This window comes from Heterodontus francisci, chromosome 29, assembly GCF_036365525.1.
Source record: "Heterodontus francisci isolate sHetFra1 chromosome 29, sHetFra1.hap1, whole genome shotgun sequence".
Lineage (NCBI taxonomy): Eukaryota > Metazoa > Chordata > Chondrichthyes > Heterodontiformes > Heterodontidae > Heterodontus > Heterodontus francisci.
Genome location: NC_090399.1, coordinates 52,052,195 through 52,073,349, shown reverse-complemented (window position 1 = coordinate 52,073,349; position 21,155 = coordinate 52,052,195). Strand labels below are relative to the sequence as shown.

Genomic DNA, 21,155 nt, shown 5'->3' with positions numbered 1-21,155 from the left:
TCCCCACACACACACACACACACACCCCACCATCCCACACACACACACACACCCCACCATCCCACACACACACACACACACACCCCCCCTCCGTCACACACACACACACACACACACACACCCCACCGTCCCACACACACACACACACACCTCACCCCACCGTCCCACACACACACACACACCCCCCTCCGTCCCACACACACACACACACACACACACCCACACCCTCCGTCCCACACACACACCTCCCCCACCACCCCTCCGTCCCACACACACACACACACACCTCCCCCACCCCTCCGTCCCACACACACACACACACCTCCCCCACCCCTCCGTCACACACACACCTCCCCCACCCCACCGTCACACACACACACCTCCCCCACCCCTCCGTCACACACACACACACCTCCCCCACCCCTCCGTCCACACACACACACACACACACACCCTCCCCCACCCCACCGTCACACACACACACTCCCCCACCCCCTCCGTCCCACACACACACACACACACACCCCCTCCGTCCCACACACACACACACACACCTCCCCCACCCCTCCGTCCCACACACACACACACACACCTCCCCCACCCCTCCGTCACACACACACACCTCCCCCACCCCTCCGTCACACACACACACACACACACCTCCCCCACCCCTCCGTCACACACACACACACACACACACCTCCCCCGTCCACACACACACACACACACACACACACACACACACACCTCCCCACCGTCCCACACACACACACACACACACACCTCCCCACCGTCCCACACACACACACACACCTCCCCCACCCCTCCGTCCACACACACACACACACACACCTCCCCCACCCCTCCGTCCACACACACACACACACACACACCTCCCCCACCCCTCCGTCCCACACACACACACACACACACCTCCCCCACCCCTCCGTCCCACACACACACACACACACCTCCCCCACCCCTCCGTCCCACACACACACACACACACCTCCCCCACCCCTCCGTCCCACACACACACACACACCTCCCCCACCCCTCCGTCCCACACACACACACACACCTCCCCCACCCCTCCGTCCCACACACACACACACACCTCCCCCACCCCTCCGTCCACACACACACACACACACACCTCCCCCACCCCTCCGTCCCACACACACACACACACACACCCCCCACCCCTCTGTCCACACACACACACACACCTCCCCCACCCTCCGTCCCACACACACACACACACACACCTCCCCCACCCCTCCGTCCCACACACACACACACACACACCTCCCCCACCCCTCCGTCCCACACACACACACACACACCACCTCCGTCCCACACACACACACACACACACCTCCCCCACCCCTCCGTCCCACACACACACACACACACACCTCCCCCACCCCACCGTCCCACACACACACACACACACACACACACACCTCCCACCGTCACACACACACACACACACCCTCCCCACCGTCACACACACACACACACACACCCCCCACCGTCACACACACACACACACACACACCCCCCACCGTCACACACACACACACACACACACACACACACCCCCACACACACACACACACACACACACACACACACACACACACACACACACACCACACACACACACACACACACACACACACACACACACACACACTCCGTCCCCACACACACACACACACCTCCCCCACCGTCCCCCACACACACACACACACCTCCCCCACTCCGTCCCCCACACACACACACACACCTCCCCCACTCCGTCCCACACACACACACACACACCTCCCCCACCCCACCGTCCCACACACACCTCCCCCACCCACCGTCCCACACACACCTCCCCCACCCCTCCGTCCCACACACACCTCCCCACCCCTCCGTCCCACACACACCTCCCCCACCCCTCCGTCCCACACACACCTCCCCCACCCCTCCGTCCCACACACACCTCCCCCACCCCTCCGTCCCACACACACACACACCTCCCCCACCCCTCCGTCCCACACACACACACACACTCCCCACCCCTCCGTCCCACACACACACACATCCCCCACCCTCCGTCCACACACACACACACACACCTCCCCCACCCCTCCGTCCCACACACACACACACACACCTCCCCCACCCCTCCGTCCCACACACACACACACACACCTCCCCCACCCCTCCGTCCCACACACACACACACACCTCCCCCACCCCTCCGTCCCACACACACACACACACCTCCCCCACCCCTCCGTCCCACACACACACACACACACACACCTCCCCCACCCCTCCGTCCCACACACACACACACACACACACACACCTCCCCCACCCCTCCGTCCCACACACACACACCTCCCCCACCCCTCCGTCCCACACACACACACACACACACCTCCCCCACCCCTCCGTCCCACACACACACACACACACACACTCACCCCCCCACCCCTCCGTCCACACACACACACCACCCCCACCCCTCCGTCCCACACACACACACACACACACACCTCCCCCACCCCTCCGTCCCACACACACACACACACACACACACCTCCCCCACCCCTCCGTCCCACACACACACACACACACACACACCTCCCCCACCCCTCCGTCCCACACACACACACACACACACACACCTCCCCCACCCCTCCGTCCCACACACACACACACACACACACACCTCCCCCACCCCTCCGTCCCACACACACACACACACACCTCCCCCACCCCTCCGTCCCACACACACACACACACCTCCCCCACCCCTCCGTCCCACACACACACACACACACACACACCTCCCCCACCCCTCCGTCCCACACACACACACACACACACCTCCCCCACCCCTCCGTCCCACACACACACACACACACACACCTCCCCCACCCCTCCGTCCCACACACACACACCTCCCCCCACCCCTCCGTCCCACACACACACACACACACACACCTCCCCCACCCCTCCGTCCCACACACACACACACACACACCTCCCCCACCCCTCCGTCCCACACACACACACACCTCCCCCACCCCTCCGTCCCACACACACACACACACACACACACACCTCCCCCACCCCTCCGTCCCACACACACACACACACACACACCTCCCCCACCCCTCCGTCCCACACACACACACACACACACACACCTCCCCCACCCCTCCGTCCCACACACACACACACACACACCTCCCCCACCCCTCCGTCCCACACACACACACACACACACACACCTCCCCCACCCCTCCGTCCCACACACACACACACACACACACACCTCCCCCACCCCTCCGTCCCACACACACACACACACACACACACCTCCCCCACCCCTCCGTCCCACACACACACACACACACCTCCCCCACCCCTCCGTCCCACACACACACACACACACACCTCCCCCCACCCCTCCGTCCCACACACACACACACACACCTCCCCCACCCCTCCGTCCCACACACACACACACACACCTCCCCCACCCCTCCGTCCCACACACACACACACACACCTCCCCCACCCCTCCGTCCCACACACACACACACACCTCCCCCACCCCTCCGTCCCACACACACACACACACACCTCCCCCACCCCTCCGTCCCACACACACACACACACACCTCCCCCACCCCTCCGTCCCACACACACACACACACACCTCCCCCACCCCTCCGTCCCACACACACACACACACACCTCCCCCACCCCTCCGTCCCACACACACACACACACACCTCCCCCACCCCTCCGTCCCACACACACACACACACCTCCCCCACCCCTCCGTCCCACACACACACACACACACCTCCCCCACCCCTCCGTCCCACACACACACACACACCTCCCCCACCCCTCCGTCCCACACACACACACACACACCTCCCCCACCCCTCCGTCCCACACACACACACACACCTCCCCACCCCTCCGTCCACACACACACACACACACCTCCCCCACCCCTCCGTCCCCACACACACACACACACCTCCCCCACCCCTCCGTCCCACACACACACACACACCTCCCCCACCCCTCCGTCCCACACACACACACACACACCTCCCCCACCCCTCCGTCCCACACACACACACACACACCTCCCCCACCCCTCCGTCCCACACACACACACACACCTCCCCCACCCCTCCGTCCCACACACACACACACACCTCCCCACCCCTCCGTCCCACACACACACACACACCTCCCCCACCCCTCCGTCCCACACACACACACACACCTCCCCCACCCCTCCGTCCCACACACACACACACACCTCCCCCACCCCTCCGTCCCACACACACACACACACACACCTCCCCCACCCCTCCGTCCCACACACACACACACACCTCCCCCACCCCTCCGTCCCACACACACACACCTCCCCCACCCCTCCGTCCCACACACACACACCTCCCCCACCCCTCCGTCCCACACACACACACACACCTCCCCCACCCCTCCGTCCCACACACACACACACACACCTCCCCCACCCCTCCGTCCCACACACACACACACACACCTCCCCCACCCCTCCGTCCCACACACACACACACACCTCCCCCACCCCTCAGTCACACACACACACACACACACACACACACACCTCCCCCACCCCTCAGTCCCACACACACACACACACCTCCCCCACCCCTCAGTCCCACACACACACACACACACACACACCTCCCCCACCCCTCAGTCCCACACACACACACACACACACACCTCCCCCACCCCTCAGTCCCACACACACACACACACACACACCTCCCCCACCCCTCAGTCCCACACACACACACACACACCTCCCCCACCCCTCAGTCCCACACACACACACACACACCTCCCCCACCCCTCAGTCCCACACACACACACACACACCTCCCCCACCCCTCAGTCCCACACACACACACACACACCTCCCCCACCCCTCAGTCCCACACACACACACACACACCTCCCCCACCCCTCAGTCCCACACACACACACACACACCTCCCCCACCCCTCAGTCCCACACACACACACACACACCTCCCCCACCCCTCAGTCCCACACACACACACACACACACCTCCCCCACCCCTCAGTCCCACACACACACACACACCTCCCCCACCCCTCAGTCCCACACACACACACACACCTCCCCCACCCCTCAGTCCCACACACACACACACACACCTCCCCCACCCCTCAGTCCCACACACACACACACACCTCCCCCACCCCTCAGTCCCACACACACACACACACACACCTCCCCCACCCCTCAGTCCCACACACACACACACACACACACCTCCCCCACCCCTCAGTCCCACACACACACACACCTCCCCCACCCCTCAGTCCCACACACACACACACACACCTCCCCCACCCCTCAGTCCACACACACACACACACCTCCCCCACCCCTCAGTCCCACACACACACACACACACACACACACCTCCCCCACCCCTCAGTCCCACACACACACACACACACACACCTCCCCCACCCCTCAGTCCCACACACACACACACACACACCTCCCCCACCCCTCAGTCCCACACACACACACACACCTCCCCCACCCCTCAGTCCCACACACACACACACACACACACACACACACACCTCCCCCACCCCTCAGTCCCACACACACACACACCCCCACCCCTCAGTCCCACACACACACACACACACACACACACCTCCCCCACCCCTCAGTCCCACACACACACACACACACACACCTCCCCCACCCCTCAGTCCCACACACACACACACACCTCCCCCACCCCTCAGTCCCACACACACACACACACACACCTCCCCCACCCCTCAGTCCCACACACACACACACACACCTCCCCCACCCCTCAGTCCCACACACACACACACACACCTCCCCCACCCCTCAGTCCCACACACACACACACCTCCCCCACCCCTCAGTCCACACACACACACACACACCTCCCCCACCCCTCAGTCCCACACACACACACACACACACACCTCCCCCACCCCTCAGTCCCACACACACACACACACACCTTCCACACACACACACACACACACACCTCCCCCACCCCTCAGTCCCACACACACACACACACACCTCCCCCACCCCTCAGTCCCACACACACACACACACACACCTCCCCCACCCCTCAGTCCCACACACACACACACACACACACCTCCCCCACCCCTCAGTCCACACACACACACCACACACACACACACACCTCCCCCACCCCTCAGTCCACACACACACACACACACACACACCTCCCCCACCCCTCAGTCCCACACACACACACACACACACCTCCCCCACCCCTCAGTCCCACACACACACACACACACCTCCCCCACCCCTCAGTCCACACACACACACACACACCTCCCCCACCCCTCAGTCCCACACACACACACACACACCTCCCCCCACCCCTCAGTCCCACACACACACACACACACACCTCCCCCACCCCTCAGTCCCACACACACAACACACACACCTCCCCCACCCCTCAGTCCCACACACACACCACACACACACACCTCCCCCACCCTCAGTCCCACACACACCACACACACACACACCTCCCCCACCCCTCAGTCCCACACACACACACACACACACACACCTCCCCACCCCTCAGTCCCACACACACACACACACACACCTCCCCCACCCTCAGTCCCACACACACACACACACACACCTCCCCCACCCTCAGTCCCCACACACACACACACACACCTCCCCACCCCTCAGTCCCACACACACACACACACACCTCCCCCACCCCTCAGTCCCACACACACACCACACACACCTCCCCCACCCCTCAGTCCCACACACACACCACACACACACCTCCCCCACCCCTCAGTCCCACACACACACACACACACACACCTCCCCCACCCCTCAGTCCCACACACACACACACACACCTCCCCCACCCCTCAGTCCCACACACACACACACACACCTCCCCCACCCCTCAGTCCCACACACACACACACACACACACACACCTCCCCCACCCCTCAGTCCCACACACACACACACACACACCTCCCCCACCCCTCAGTCCCACACACACACACACACACCTCCCCCACCCCTCAGTCCCACACACACACACACACACACACCTCCCCCACCCCTCAGTCCCACACACACACACACACACCTCCCCCACCCCTCAGTCCCACACACACACACACACCTCCCCCACCCCTCAGTCCCACACACACACACACACACCTCCCCCACCCCTCAGTCCCACACACACACACACACACCTCCCCCACCCCTCAGTCCCACACACACACACACACCTCCCCCACCCCTCAGTCCCACACACACACACACACACACCTCCCCCACCCCTCAGTCCCACACACACACACACACACACACACACCTCCCCCACCCCTCAGTCCCACACACACACACACACACACACACCTCCCCCACCCCTCAGTCCCACACACACACACACACACACACCTCCCCCACCCCTCAGTCACACACACACACACACACACACCTCCCCCACCCCTCAGTCACACACACACACACACACACACACCTCCCCCACCCCTCAGTCCCACACACACACACACACACCTCCCCCACCCCTCAGTCCCACACACACACACACCTCCCCCACCCCTCAGTCCCACACACACACACACACACACACCTCCCCCACCCCTCAGTCCCACACACACACACACACACACACCTCCCCCACCCCTCAGTCCCACACACACACACACACACACACCTCCCCCACCCCTCAGTCCCACACACACACACACACACACACACACCTCCCCACCCTCAGTCACACACACACACACACACACACCTCCCCCACCCCTCAGTCCACACACACACACACACACACCTCCCCACCCCTCAGTCCCACACACACACACACACACCTCCCCCACCCCTCAGTCCCACACACACACACACACCTCCCCCACCCCTCAGTCCCACACACACACACACACACACACACACCACACCACACACCTCCCCACCCCTCAGTCCCACACACACACACACACACCTCCCCCACCCCTCAGTCCACACACACCACACACACCTCCCCACCCCTCAGTCCCACACACACACACACACACACACCTCCCCCACCCCTCAGTCCCACACACACACACACACACACACACACCTCCCCCACCCCTCAGTCCCACACACACACACACACACACCTCCCCACCCCTCAGTCCCACACACACACACACACCTCCCCCACCCCTCAGTCCCACACACACACACACACACCTCCCCCACCCCTCAGTCCCACACACACACACACACACACCTCCCCCACCCCTCAGTCCCACACACACACACACACACACCTCCCCCACCCCTCAGTCCACACACACACACACACACACCTCCCCCACCCCTCAGTCCCACACACACACACACACACACCTCCCCCACCCCTCAGTCCCACACACACACACACACACACCTCCCCCACCCCTCAGTCCCACACACACACACACATCCCCCACCCCTCAGTCCCACACACACACACACACACCTCCCCCACCCCTCAGTCCCACACACACACACACACACCTCCCCCACCCCTCAGTCCCACACACACACACACACCTCCCCCACCCCTCAGTCCCACACACACACACACACACCTCCCCCACCCCTCAGTCCCACACACACACACACACACACCTCCCCCACCCCTCAGTCCCACACACACACACACACACACCTCCCCCACCCCTCAGTCCCACACACACACACACACACCTCCCCCACCCCTCAGTCCCACACACACACACACACACCTCCCCCACCCCTCAGTCCACACACACACACACACACCTCCCCCCACCCCTCAGTCCCACACACACACACCTCCCCCACACCCTCAGTCACACACACACACACCTCCCCCACCCCTCAGTCCCACACACACACACACACCTCCCCCACCCCTCAGTCCCACACACACACACACCTCCCCCACCCCTCAGTCCCACACACACACACACACCTCCCCCACCCCTCAGTCCACACACACACACACACACACACACACCTCCCCCACCCCTCAGTCCCACACCCACACACACACACACACACCTCCCCCACCCCTCAGTCCCACACCACACCACACACACACACACACCTCCCCCACCCCTCAGTCCCACACCCACACACACACACACACACCTCCCCCACCCCTCAGTCACACACACACACACACACACACCTCCCCCACCCCTCAGTCCCACACACACACACACACACCTCCCCCACCCCTCAGTCCCACACACACACACACACACCTCCCCCACCCCTCAGTCCCACACACACACACACACACCTCCCCCACCCCTCAGTCCACACACACACACACACACCTCCCCCACCCCTCAGTCCCACACACACACACACACACCTCCCCCACCCCTCAGTCCCACACACACACACACACACCTCCCCCACCCCTCAGTCCCACACACACACACACCTCCCCCACCCCTCAGTCCCACACACACACACACCTCCCCCACCCCTCAGTCCCACACACACACACACACACACACCTCCCCCACCCCTCAGTCCCACACACACACACACACACCTCCCCCACCCCTCAGTCCCACACACACACACACACACACACACCTCCCCCACCCCTCAGTCACACACACACACACACCTCCCCCACCCCTCAGTCACACACACACACACACACCTCCCCCACCCCTCAGTCACACACACACACACACACACACACCTCCCCCACCCCTCAGTCCACACACACACACACACACACCTCCCCCACCCCTCAGTCACACACCCACACACACACACACACACACCTCCCCCACCCCTCAGTCCCACACCCACACACACACACACACACCTCCCCACCCCTCAGTCCACACACACACACACACACACACACCTCCCCCACCCTCAGTCACACACACACACACACCTCCCCACCCCTCAGTCACACACACACACACACACACACACACCTCCCCCACCCCTCAGTCACACACACACACACACACCTCCCCCACCCCTCAGTCACACACACACACACACACCTCCCCCACCCCTCAGTCACACACACACACACACACCTCCCCCACCCCTCAGTCACACACACACACACACACTCCCCACCCCTCAGTCACACACACACACACACACCTCCCCCACCCCTCAGTCACACACACACACACACACCTCCCCCACCCCTCAGTCACACACACACACACACACACCCTCAGTCACACACACACACACACACACCTCCCCCACCCCTCAGTCACACACACACACACACACACACCTCCCCCACCCCTCAGTCCCACACACACACACACACACACACACACCTCCCCCACCCCTCAGTCCCACACACACACACACACACCTCCCCCACCCCTCAGTCCCACACACACACACACACACACACACACCTCCCCCACCCCTCAGTCCCACACACACACACACACCTCCCCCACCCCTCAGTCCCACACACACACACACACACCTCCCCCACCCCTCAGTCCCACACACACACCTCCCCCACCCCTCAGTCCCACACACACACACACACACACACCTCCCCCACCCCTCAGTCACACACACACACACACACACCTCCCCCACCCCTCAGTCACACACACACACACACACACACACCTCCCCCACCCCTCAGTCACACACACACACACACACACACACCTCCCCCACCCCTCAGTCACACACACACACACACACACACACCTCCCCCACCCCTCAGTCACACACACACACACACACACACACCTCCCCCACCCCTCAGTCACACACACACACACACACACACACCTCCCCCACCCCTCAGTCACACACACACACACACACACACACCTCCCCCACCCCTCAGTCACACACACACACACACACCTCCCCCACCCCTCAGTCACACACACACACACACACACACCTCCCCCACCCCTCAGTCACACACACACACACACACACACACCTCCCCCACCCCTCAGTCACACACACACACACACACACACACCTCCCCCACCCCTCAGTCCACACACACACACACACACACACCTCCCCCACCCCTCAGTCACACACACACACACACCTCCCCCACCCCTCAGTCACACACACACACACCTCCCCCACCCCTCAGTCACACACACACACACACCTCCCCCACCCCTCAGTCACACACACACACACACCTCCCCCACCCCTCAGTCACACACACACACACACCTCCCCCACCCCTCAGTCACACACACACACACCTCCCCCACCCCTCAGTCACACACACACACACCTCCCCCACCCCTCAGTCACACACACACACACCTCCCCCACCCCTCAGTCACACACACACACACCTCCCCCACCCCTCAGTCACACACACACACACCCTCCCCCACCCCTCAGTCACACACACACACACACCTCCCCCACCCCTCAGTCCACACACACACACACACCCTCCCCCACCCCTCAGTCACACACACACACACACCTCCCCCACCCCTCAGTCACACACACACACACACCTCCCCCACCCCTCAGTCACACACACACACACACCTCCCCCACCCCTCAGTCACACACACACACACACCTCCCCCACCCCTCAGTCACACACACACACACACCTCCCCCACCCCTCAGTCACACACACACACACACCTCCCCACCCCTCAGTCACACACACACACACACCTCCCCCACCCCTCAGTCACACACACACACACACACACACCTCCCCCACCCCTCAGTCACACACACACACACACACACACCTCCCCCACCCCTCAGTCACACACACACACACACACACACACCTCCCCCACCCCTCAGTCACACACACACACACACACACACACCTCCCCCACCCCTCAGTCACACACACACACACACACACACACCTCCCCCACCCCTCAGTCCCACACACACACACACACACACACCTCCCCCACCCCTCAGTCCCACACACACACACACACACACACCTCCCCCACCCCTCAGTCCCACACACACACACACACACACACCTCCCCCACCCCTCAGTCCCACACACACACACACACACCTCCCCCACCCCTCAGTCCCACACACACACCTCCCCCACCCCTCAGTCCCACACACACACCTCCCCCACCCCTCAGTCCCACACACACACCTCCCCCACCCCTCAGTCCCACACACACACCTCCCCCACCCCTCAGTCCCACACACACACCTCCCCCACCCCTCAGTCACACACACACACACACACACCTCCCCCACCCCTCAGTCACACACACACACACACACACACCTCCCCCACCCCTCAGTCACACACACACACACACACACACCTCCCCCACCCCTCAGTCACACACACACACACACACACACCTCCCCCACCCCTCAGTCACACACACACACACACCTCCCCCACCCCTCAGTCACACACACACACACACCTCCCCCACCCCTCAGTCACACACATACACACACCTCCCCCACCCCTCAGTCACACACACACACACACACACACACCTCCCCCACCCCTCAGTCACACACACACACACACACACACACCTCCCCCACCCCTCAGTCACACACACACACACACACACCTCCCCCACCCCTCAGTCACACACACACACACACACACCTCCCCCACCCCTCAGTCACACACACACACACACACACCTCCCCCACCCCTCAGTCACACACACACACACACACACCTCCCCCACCCCTCAGTCACACACACACACACACCTCCCCCACCCCTCAGTCACACACACACACACACACACACCTCCCCCACCCCTCAGTCACACACACACACACACACACACCTCCCCCACCCCTCAGTCACACACACACACACACACACCTCCCCCACCCCTCAGTCACACACACACACACACACACCTCCCCCACCCCTCAGTCACACACACACACACACACCTCCCCCACCCCTCAGTCACACACACACACACACACCTCCCCCACCCCTCAGTCACACACACACACACACCTCCCCCACCCCTCAGTCACACACACACACACACACCTCCCCCACCCCTCAGTCACACACACACACACACACACACCTCCCCCACCCCTCAGTCACACACACACACACACACACCTCCCCCACCCCTCAGTCACACACACACACACACACACACCTCCCCCACCCCTCAGTCACACACACACACACCTCCCCCACCCCTCAGTCACACACACACACACACCTCCCCCACCCCTCAGTCACACACACACACACACCTCCCCCACCCCTCAGTCACACACACACACACACCTCCCCCACCCCTCAGTCACACACACACACACACCTCCCCCACCCCTCAGTCACACACACACACACACCTCCCCCACCCCTCAGTCACACACACACACACCTCCCCCACCCCTCAGTCACACACACACACACCTCCCCCACCCCTCAGTCACACACACACACACCTCCCCCACCCCTCAGTCACACACACACACACCTCCCCCACCCCTCAGTCCCACACACACACACACCTCCCCCACCCCTCAGTCCCACACACACACACACCTCCCCCACCCCTCAGTCCCACACACACACACACACACCTCCCCCACCCCTCAGTCCCACACACACACCTCCCCCACCCCTCAGTCACACACACACACACACACCTCCCCCACCCCTCAGTCACACACACACACACACCTCCCCCACCCCTCAGTCACACACACACACACACACACACCTCCCCCACCCCTCAGTCACACACACACACACACACACACCTCCCCCACCCCTCAGTCACACACACACACACACACACACCTCCCCCACCCCTCAGTCACACACACACACACACCTCCCCCACCCCTCAGTCACACACACACACACACCTCCCCCACCCCTCAGTCACACACACACACACACCTCCCCCACCCCTCAGTCACACACACACACACACACACACACACACACACACACACACCTCCCCCACCCCTCAGTCACACACACACACACACACACACACACACACACACCTCCCCCACCCCTCAGTCACACACACACACACACACACACCTCCCCCACCCCTCAGTCACACACACACACACACACACACACACCTCCCCCACCCCTCAGTCACACACACACACACACACACACACACCTCCCCCACCCCTCAGTCACACACACACACACACACACACCTCCCCCACCCCTCAGTCACACACACACACACACACACACCTCCCCCACCCCTCAGTCACACACACACACACACACCTCCCCCACCCCTCAGTCACACACACACACACACACACCTCCCCCACCCCTCAGTCACACACACACACACACCTCCCCCACCCCTCAGTCACACACACACACACCTCCCCCACCCCTCAGTCACACACACACACACACACACACCTCCCCCACCCCTCAGTCACACACACACACACACACCTCCCCCACCCCTCAGTCACACACACACACACACACACACCTCCCCCACCCCTCAGTCACACACACACACACACACACACCTCCCCCACCCCTCAGTCACACACACACACACACACACCTCCCCCACCCCTCAGTCACACACACACACACACACACACCTCCCCCACCCCTCAGTCACACACACACACACACACACCTCCCCCACCCCTCAGTCACACACACACACACACACACACCTCCCCCACCCCTCAGTCACACACACACACACACACACACCTCCCCCACCCCTCAGTCACACACACACACACACCTCCCCCACCCCTCAGTCCCACACACACACACACACACACCTCCCCCACCCCTCAGTCACACACACACACACACCCCTCCCCCCCCCCCCCCCCGTTAATTTTTCAGCTCCATGACCTTTCGGTTCTTTATTTCGGACCGTGGAGTTTCCCCACAGTCTGTGACGGGGGTGATCTCCAGGACAGTCACTCTGGCTGGGCCATGGCTCGGGTTCACACAGCCGGTTATGGGGGGGATGTTTCTGCCCATGGCCCAGCTGCCAGTGCTCTGCCCACAGCAGGGTCTTGTCCTCATTCAGGAGTGGAGTACCGGAGTACCGGGGTCCCTTCTCCCGCTGTCTGAGCGGGCTGGAGAGTGAGAGAGACCCGGCCCACACTCAGTCTCCCTCCCCTCCCCGGCTCTCACCTCTCCGGGGCAACACCTCACTCTTGTAGATCGGAATGTTATTGTCACACATCGCGATCGCTTGCTGGTATGTCGATTCCGCCGTGCCGTCTTTATTCCATCTGTCCACATTCCCCTTCATCCACTCCTTCACCGCGATGTACTTCCTCTGGTTAAAGTCGTAATACGAGATCAGCTCGTGGTTAAAGATAAACTGGTCAAAATAGGTCCAGCTCCCGGAATCGTTAAACCGACATCCAGCAATCCAATTTCCGGAGTAAGCCCCTGTGAGAGAGAGAGAGAGAATGTATTACTGACTGACTGTCTGACAGACCCAGACAGACCCCAGCCTGTCTCCAGACAGTGAAATCCTGTCTCTATAACAACCCCTTCCCAGGGACAGGATAATAAACTACTCCCAGTCCAGTGGCTGTAATTCCTGAGGGAAGGAACAACCTGCAGCTTTCAGTCCAGAGCGAACACATCCCAGAAACAGGGACACAGATGGCCCAGGAGAGAGAGAGAGAGAGAGAGAGTGAGCATTCACCATCAGATGGGGAACAGAGCCCTGAGCTGTATCTTCCCATCCCACTGGGGAACCAGTCACTGCAACAAATACACTGAAAACTGAGTGTTTCCTAACAGAATCCAGTCTTAGCATTGCTATGTCACATAGATACAGCAAGTACACCTATTAATTACAAGTGAAATTGGTTCAGCTCAAGTGGAGAAAGAAATCAGGAAATTGTTACTTTTGATGATTAGTGTTATGTGGCCTTGCATATTAGACAATAATACATGCTGATAGGTTGTCTGACTTGACGCTTCAAGGGAGAAAATAGCACATGAACGACTCGAGTCAAAATGGCTGAAGCAAGTTATATTTGTTATTCAGTGTCCTTATTGGAGATACATTACTCGTGGTGCAAGGCATCAAGTATTGGATGACAAAAAAAAACCATTGCGATTAGAGGTGTAACATCCAGTGGACACATTTTTCAACAGATGCAGACATATGTAGAAACTTGTGCAATTGTACCAAACATGTAAGGAATGTAATTATAGAAATAATGAAGCTAGTCAGCAATCAAGTTGTATAAAGTTGCCAAACAACTTTCAAGCACAAAATTGCTTGAAAATGATGCTTTTAATTCATTCACAGGATGTGGACATCACTGGCCAGGCCAGCATTTATTGCCCATCCCTAATTGCCCTTGAAAAGGTGGTGAGCTGCCTTCTTGAACAGCTGCAGTCCTTGGGGTGCAAGTAGACCAACAATGCTGTTAGGAAGGGAGTTCCAGGACTTTAACCCAGCGACAGTGAAAGAACAGCAATATAGTTCCAAGTCAGGATGGTGTGTGACTTGGAGGGGAACTGGCAGGTGGTGGTGTTCCCATGTATTTGCTGCCCTTGTTCTTCTAGTTGGTAGAGGTTGCAGTTTGGAAGGTGCTGTCTAAGGAGCCTTGGTACATTGCTGCAGTGCATCTTGTAGATGGTACACACTGCTGCCACTGTGCATCAGTGGTGGAAGGAGTGAATATTTGTGGAGGGGTACCAAGTGGGCTGCTTTTTAGAATTAGAACATTACAGCGCAGTACAGGCCCTTCGGCCCTCGATGTTGCGCCGACCTGTGAAACCATCTGACCTACACTATTCCATTTTCATCCATATGTCTATCCAATGACCACTTAAATGCCCTTAAAGTTGACAAGTCTACTACTGTTGCAGGCAGGGTATTCCACACCCCTACTACTGAGTAAAGAAACTACCTCCAACATCTGTCCTATATCTATCACCCCTCAACTTAAAGCTATGGCCCCTCATGTTTGCCATCACCATCTGAGGAAAAAAAGACTCACTATCCACCCTATCTGACCCTCTGATTATCTTATATGTCTCTATTAAGTCACCTCTCCTCCTCCTTCTCTCCAACAAAAACAGCCTCAAGTCCCTCAGCCTTTCCTCATAAGACCTTCCCTCCATACCCAGCAACATCCTAGTAAATCTCCTCTGCACCCTTTCCATAGCTTCCACATCCTTCCTATAATGCGGTGACCAGAACTGCACGCAATACTCCAGGTGCGGTCTCACCAGAGTTTTGTACAGCTGCAGCATGACCTCGTGGCTCCGAAACTCGATCCCCCTAATAAAAGCTAACACACCATATGCCTTCTTAACAGCCCTATTAACCTGGGTAGCAACCTTCAGGGATTTATGCACCTGGATACCAAGATCTCTGTTCATCTACACTACCAAGAATCTTCCCATTAGCCCAGTACTCTGCATTCCTGTTACTCCTTCCAAAGTGAATCACCTCACTTTTCTGCATTAAACTCCATTTGCCATCTCTCAGCCCAGCTCTGCAGCCTATGTCCCTCTGTACCCTACAACACCCTTCGACACTATCCACAACTCCATCGACCTTAGTGTCATCCGCAAATTTACTAACCCACTTTTCTACACCCTCTTCCAGGTCATTTATAAAAATGACCAACAGCAGTGGCCCCAAAACAGATCCTTGCGGTACACCACTAGTACATCCACTTTGTCCTGGATGGTGTCGAGCTTCTTGTGTTGTTGGAGCTGCACCCATCCAGGCAAGTGGAGAGTATTAAATCACACTCCTGACTTGTGCCTTTAGATGAACAGGCTTTGGGAAGTCAGGAAGTGAGTTATTTTCTGCAGGATTCCTAGCCTCAGATCTGCTCTTGTAGCCATGACATTTATATAGCTACTCGAGTTCAGTTTAGTTTCTGGTCAATGGTAGTCCCTAGGATGTTGATAGTGGGGAATTCAGCGATGGTAATGCCATTGAATGTCAAGGGGAGATGGTTAGATTCTCTCTTGTTGGAGATGGTCATTGCCTGGCACTTAAGAGGCAAGTAACATTTGCACCACACATCAGCCCAATATAGATAGGGTAAGTGAGTAGGTAAAAATCAGGTAGATGGAGTATAATTTGGGAAAAATGTGAAGTTGTTCACTGGCAGGAATTAAAAAAAAGTTTTATTAACAGAATGGCTGTCGAATTCCAAGGTGCAGAGGCATCGAGGTGTTCTAGTGCAGGAGTATGCAAGTAATAAAGGTTAATGGAATGCTATCCTTTAAGAGGAATTGAAAATAAAAGTATGTTATGTTTGTTATATAGGGCATTGGTGAGACCACATCTCAAATACTGTGTGCAGTTTTGGTCTCCTTAAAAGGAAGGATTTAAATGCATTGGAGGCAGTTCAGAGGAGGTTGATGAGATTTATACTTGGATGAGTGGGTTGTCTAAGGAAAGCTAACAGATTGGGCTTGTTTTCACTTGAGTTAAGAGTGAGGGAGACTTGAAGTACAAGATACTTGTAAGGTGGATGTGGAAAGGAGGTTCTCTTGTGGGCAAGTCCAGAACTAGGGGGCAATGTTTTAAGACAGATGGAGAAATTTGAGGGTTGAGACTTCGGAACTGCTTCAGAAGGTGGAGGTGAAGTCATTGACTATTTAAAGGTGGAAGTAGATAGATTCTTTAGGCAAGGGACTCAAAAGGTTATTGGGGTAGATGGAGTGTGGAATTTGAGAAACAGATCAGCAATGATCTTATTGAATGGCAGAGCAGGCTAGAGGGAGAGAATGGCCTGCTTTTAATTTGTATGTTTGAATAGGGTTTATGACATACCATGCAGAATGAAAATGAAACAAAAGCATTTCATTAAAGCAATGGCAGGAAAAAACACTTTCCATTCTCAAACTTACTCATGGATCTTAGAATTGTTTCAGCTGGTTTCTATCTGCAGCAGCAAGGCTGATTTAATTGCCCTTTTCTCTTGGTTTGTCTGGGATGGATGTGTTGTCAAATTGTTTGAAAGTTTCTTTGGTATCCATTCGTAATAACTGGGGATGGGCACCTCAATGAACATGTGGCTCTTGGGGAAGCTTGGGGTCTGCAAATTTCCATGATTGTCTAAGGCAGATTCTCATGTACAAGCTAACCACTCAGCTGCTATTTCTGCAACAGCTGTAACCCTTCAGGTTCCAGTATCTTCACAAATTTGTCACCCTAGGGTGGTATTGGTAATAAATTGGTTAAGCCCCTGTGAAGTGTCAGATTTCCTCTGGGTCTTTGTTCTTGCTGGAGTCTGAAGTGAAACTGGGTGGTGGGGGGGGGGGGGGGGTGGAGATTTGATTTGAGCTTGAGCTCTGATCATTGGATTCTGCAGTGGCTCGATCCACCCTGACCTCTGTTCTGGTGAGTCATACAAGTGCTGCTCACTTTAGGGCATTTTTGTTTCCTTCTCTTTACTGTGTAGGGTCTCTGGGACATTCCTGTTCACAGGTATCTGTCCAGTTTCCACTGCAGACCTGCAGTACTTTGACTAAGTGAAGTATCACCCTCACTGTTAGTTAGCCTTTTTGGGAGCTTTGTGTCCCAACAGGTTTTTGTAAATGCTGTAAGCAACCTTGGGGTGCTTCTGTGACCTGCATTTACACAAGAGGGTGTGGGTCTAATTTTTCCAATATTTCAGAGTTAGCCGACTGGACAGTAGGGGTTCCATTTGGGAATCCTACTGTCCCTTATTTAACCTGTCCTCATTTCCTTTTTGTCCCCTTCCTACAACTGCGCTAGACCTGTGCTTGCCTATCTTTTTTTTGGCAGGGGTCCCCTAATCCACCAGCACTCTGCTGACAGTTCCCAAAGACTGGTATAGAAGTTAGGGGTGCAGATTTTACTGCAGGTTGGGGCTTCAACTTGGCACATGTGGCTATTTTGACAGTGCTCCACTACATCTTTGTAGAGTTGGCCAGTCAAACTGCTGTCTTCTGCAGGCTTTGGTTTTTCATATGAAATGTCCAGCTATTGTAAGCTTGTGGCCATTAAGATTTCTCTATTGTACCTCAACACCACCACTATCCACAGGTCTGTGAGGACTCCTTAATCAGTGCCTCATTTACATAGTAAGAATCAGTTTACTTTGTTTACAGACAATCTGTGCCAACTTTAATACTTGTCAGCTTGCTGAGCCTCGTGGGGACAGAACTGTGAGGATAGAACAATGCGAACATTTAGTGAGCTGCAGAGCAAGCTTATCAAAAATAAAGTAACTTCAGTGCTGTGCAGACAGATCAGTAGAAGCAGAAATTAAACAGCTGCAGACTTTAATAACTCATTGTTAATCAGCCTAATGGTTCAGAGATAGGGGGGTGGGGGGGTGGATGAGAAACTGCTCGAGTAAAGAGGTAAGAAATTGACAAGGCAGTACCCCAATCAGGCCATGATACCAAGAACCTGCAAAGTTTGTAAACCAATTGGGAACATAAAGGGGTGTCACTGATGTGTATGACGAACTATATGAAGGGCTTGATTTTTACTGCTCAGGCAGCAGAGAAGAAAGAAGAGAGGAGAGCCCAGGAGTTGTTCACATTGCTGATGTAACCATTTCATACTGCAATAAAGTTTCTTAAAGCTACAGTCAGACTTGGTCTCTGTGCAACTAATGGGATCCAACAACTTGGTGTAGTTAGCAGGATCGCTGGAGGATTAAGATCAATGCCCCGGAGGTAAGGACTCCTCATTACGTTAAGAGTCCTTGGTCGTTGTCTAAATTTCAGTTCCCTGCCACGCGATTCAGAATTCTTTTGCAGCTCGAGGCCTTTTTATAGGAGTCTAACTTGGCGGTATTTGACGAAATACCTACTCGGCCGAAAAGCCTAATGGCTCGAGACCTACTTCCCTACTCGAATTGATAAAATGACAGTCGAAGGCAACCAACCACCATCAAAGGGGGGGCGGGCCCCACCTGACGTTCCCAAAGATGAAATACTTCGGCAGTTAAAAGAATATGTA

General features: G+C 57.6%; 1 protein-coding gene across 1 annotated transcript in view; it reads right to left on the bottom strand.

Moving 5' to 3' along the window:
* Window positions 1–21,155, bottom strand: part of LOC137346292 (H-2 class II histocompatibility antigen, E-S beta chain-like) — a 65,046-nt gene that overhangs the window by 25,717 nt on the left and 18,174 nt on the right. The window contains exon 2 of the mRNA XM_068009773.1: window positions 15,353–15,616. Within this exon, the coding sequence (XP_067865874.1) occupies window positions 15,353–15,616 (264 nt within the window). The remainder of the gene's footprint in view (window positions 1–15,352; window positions 15,617–21,155) is intronic.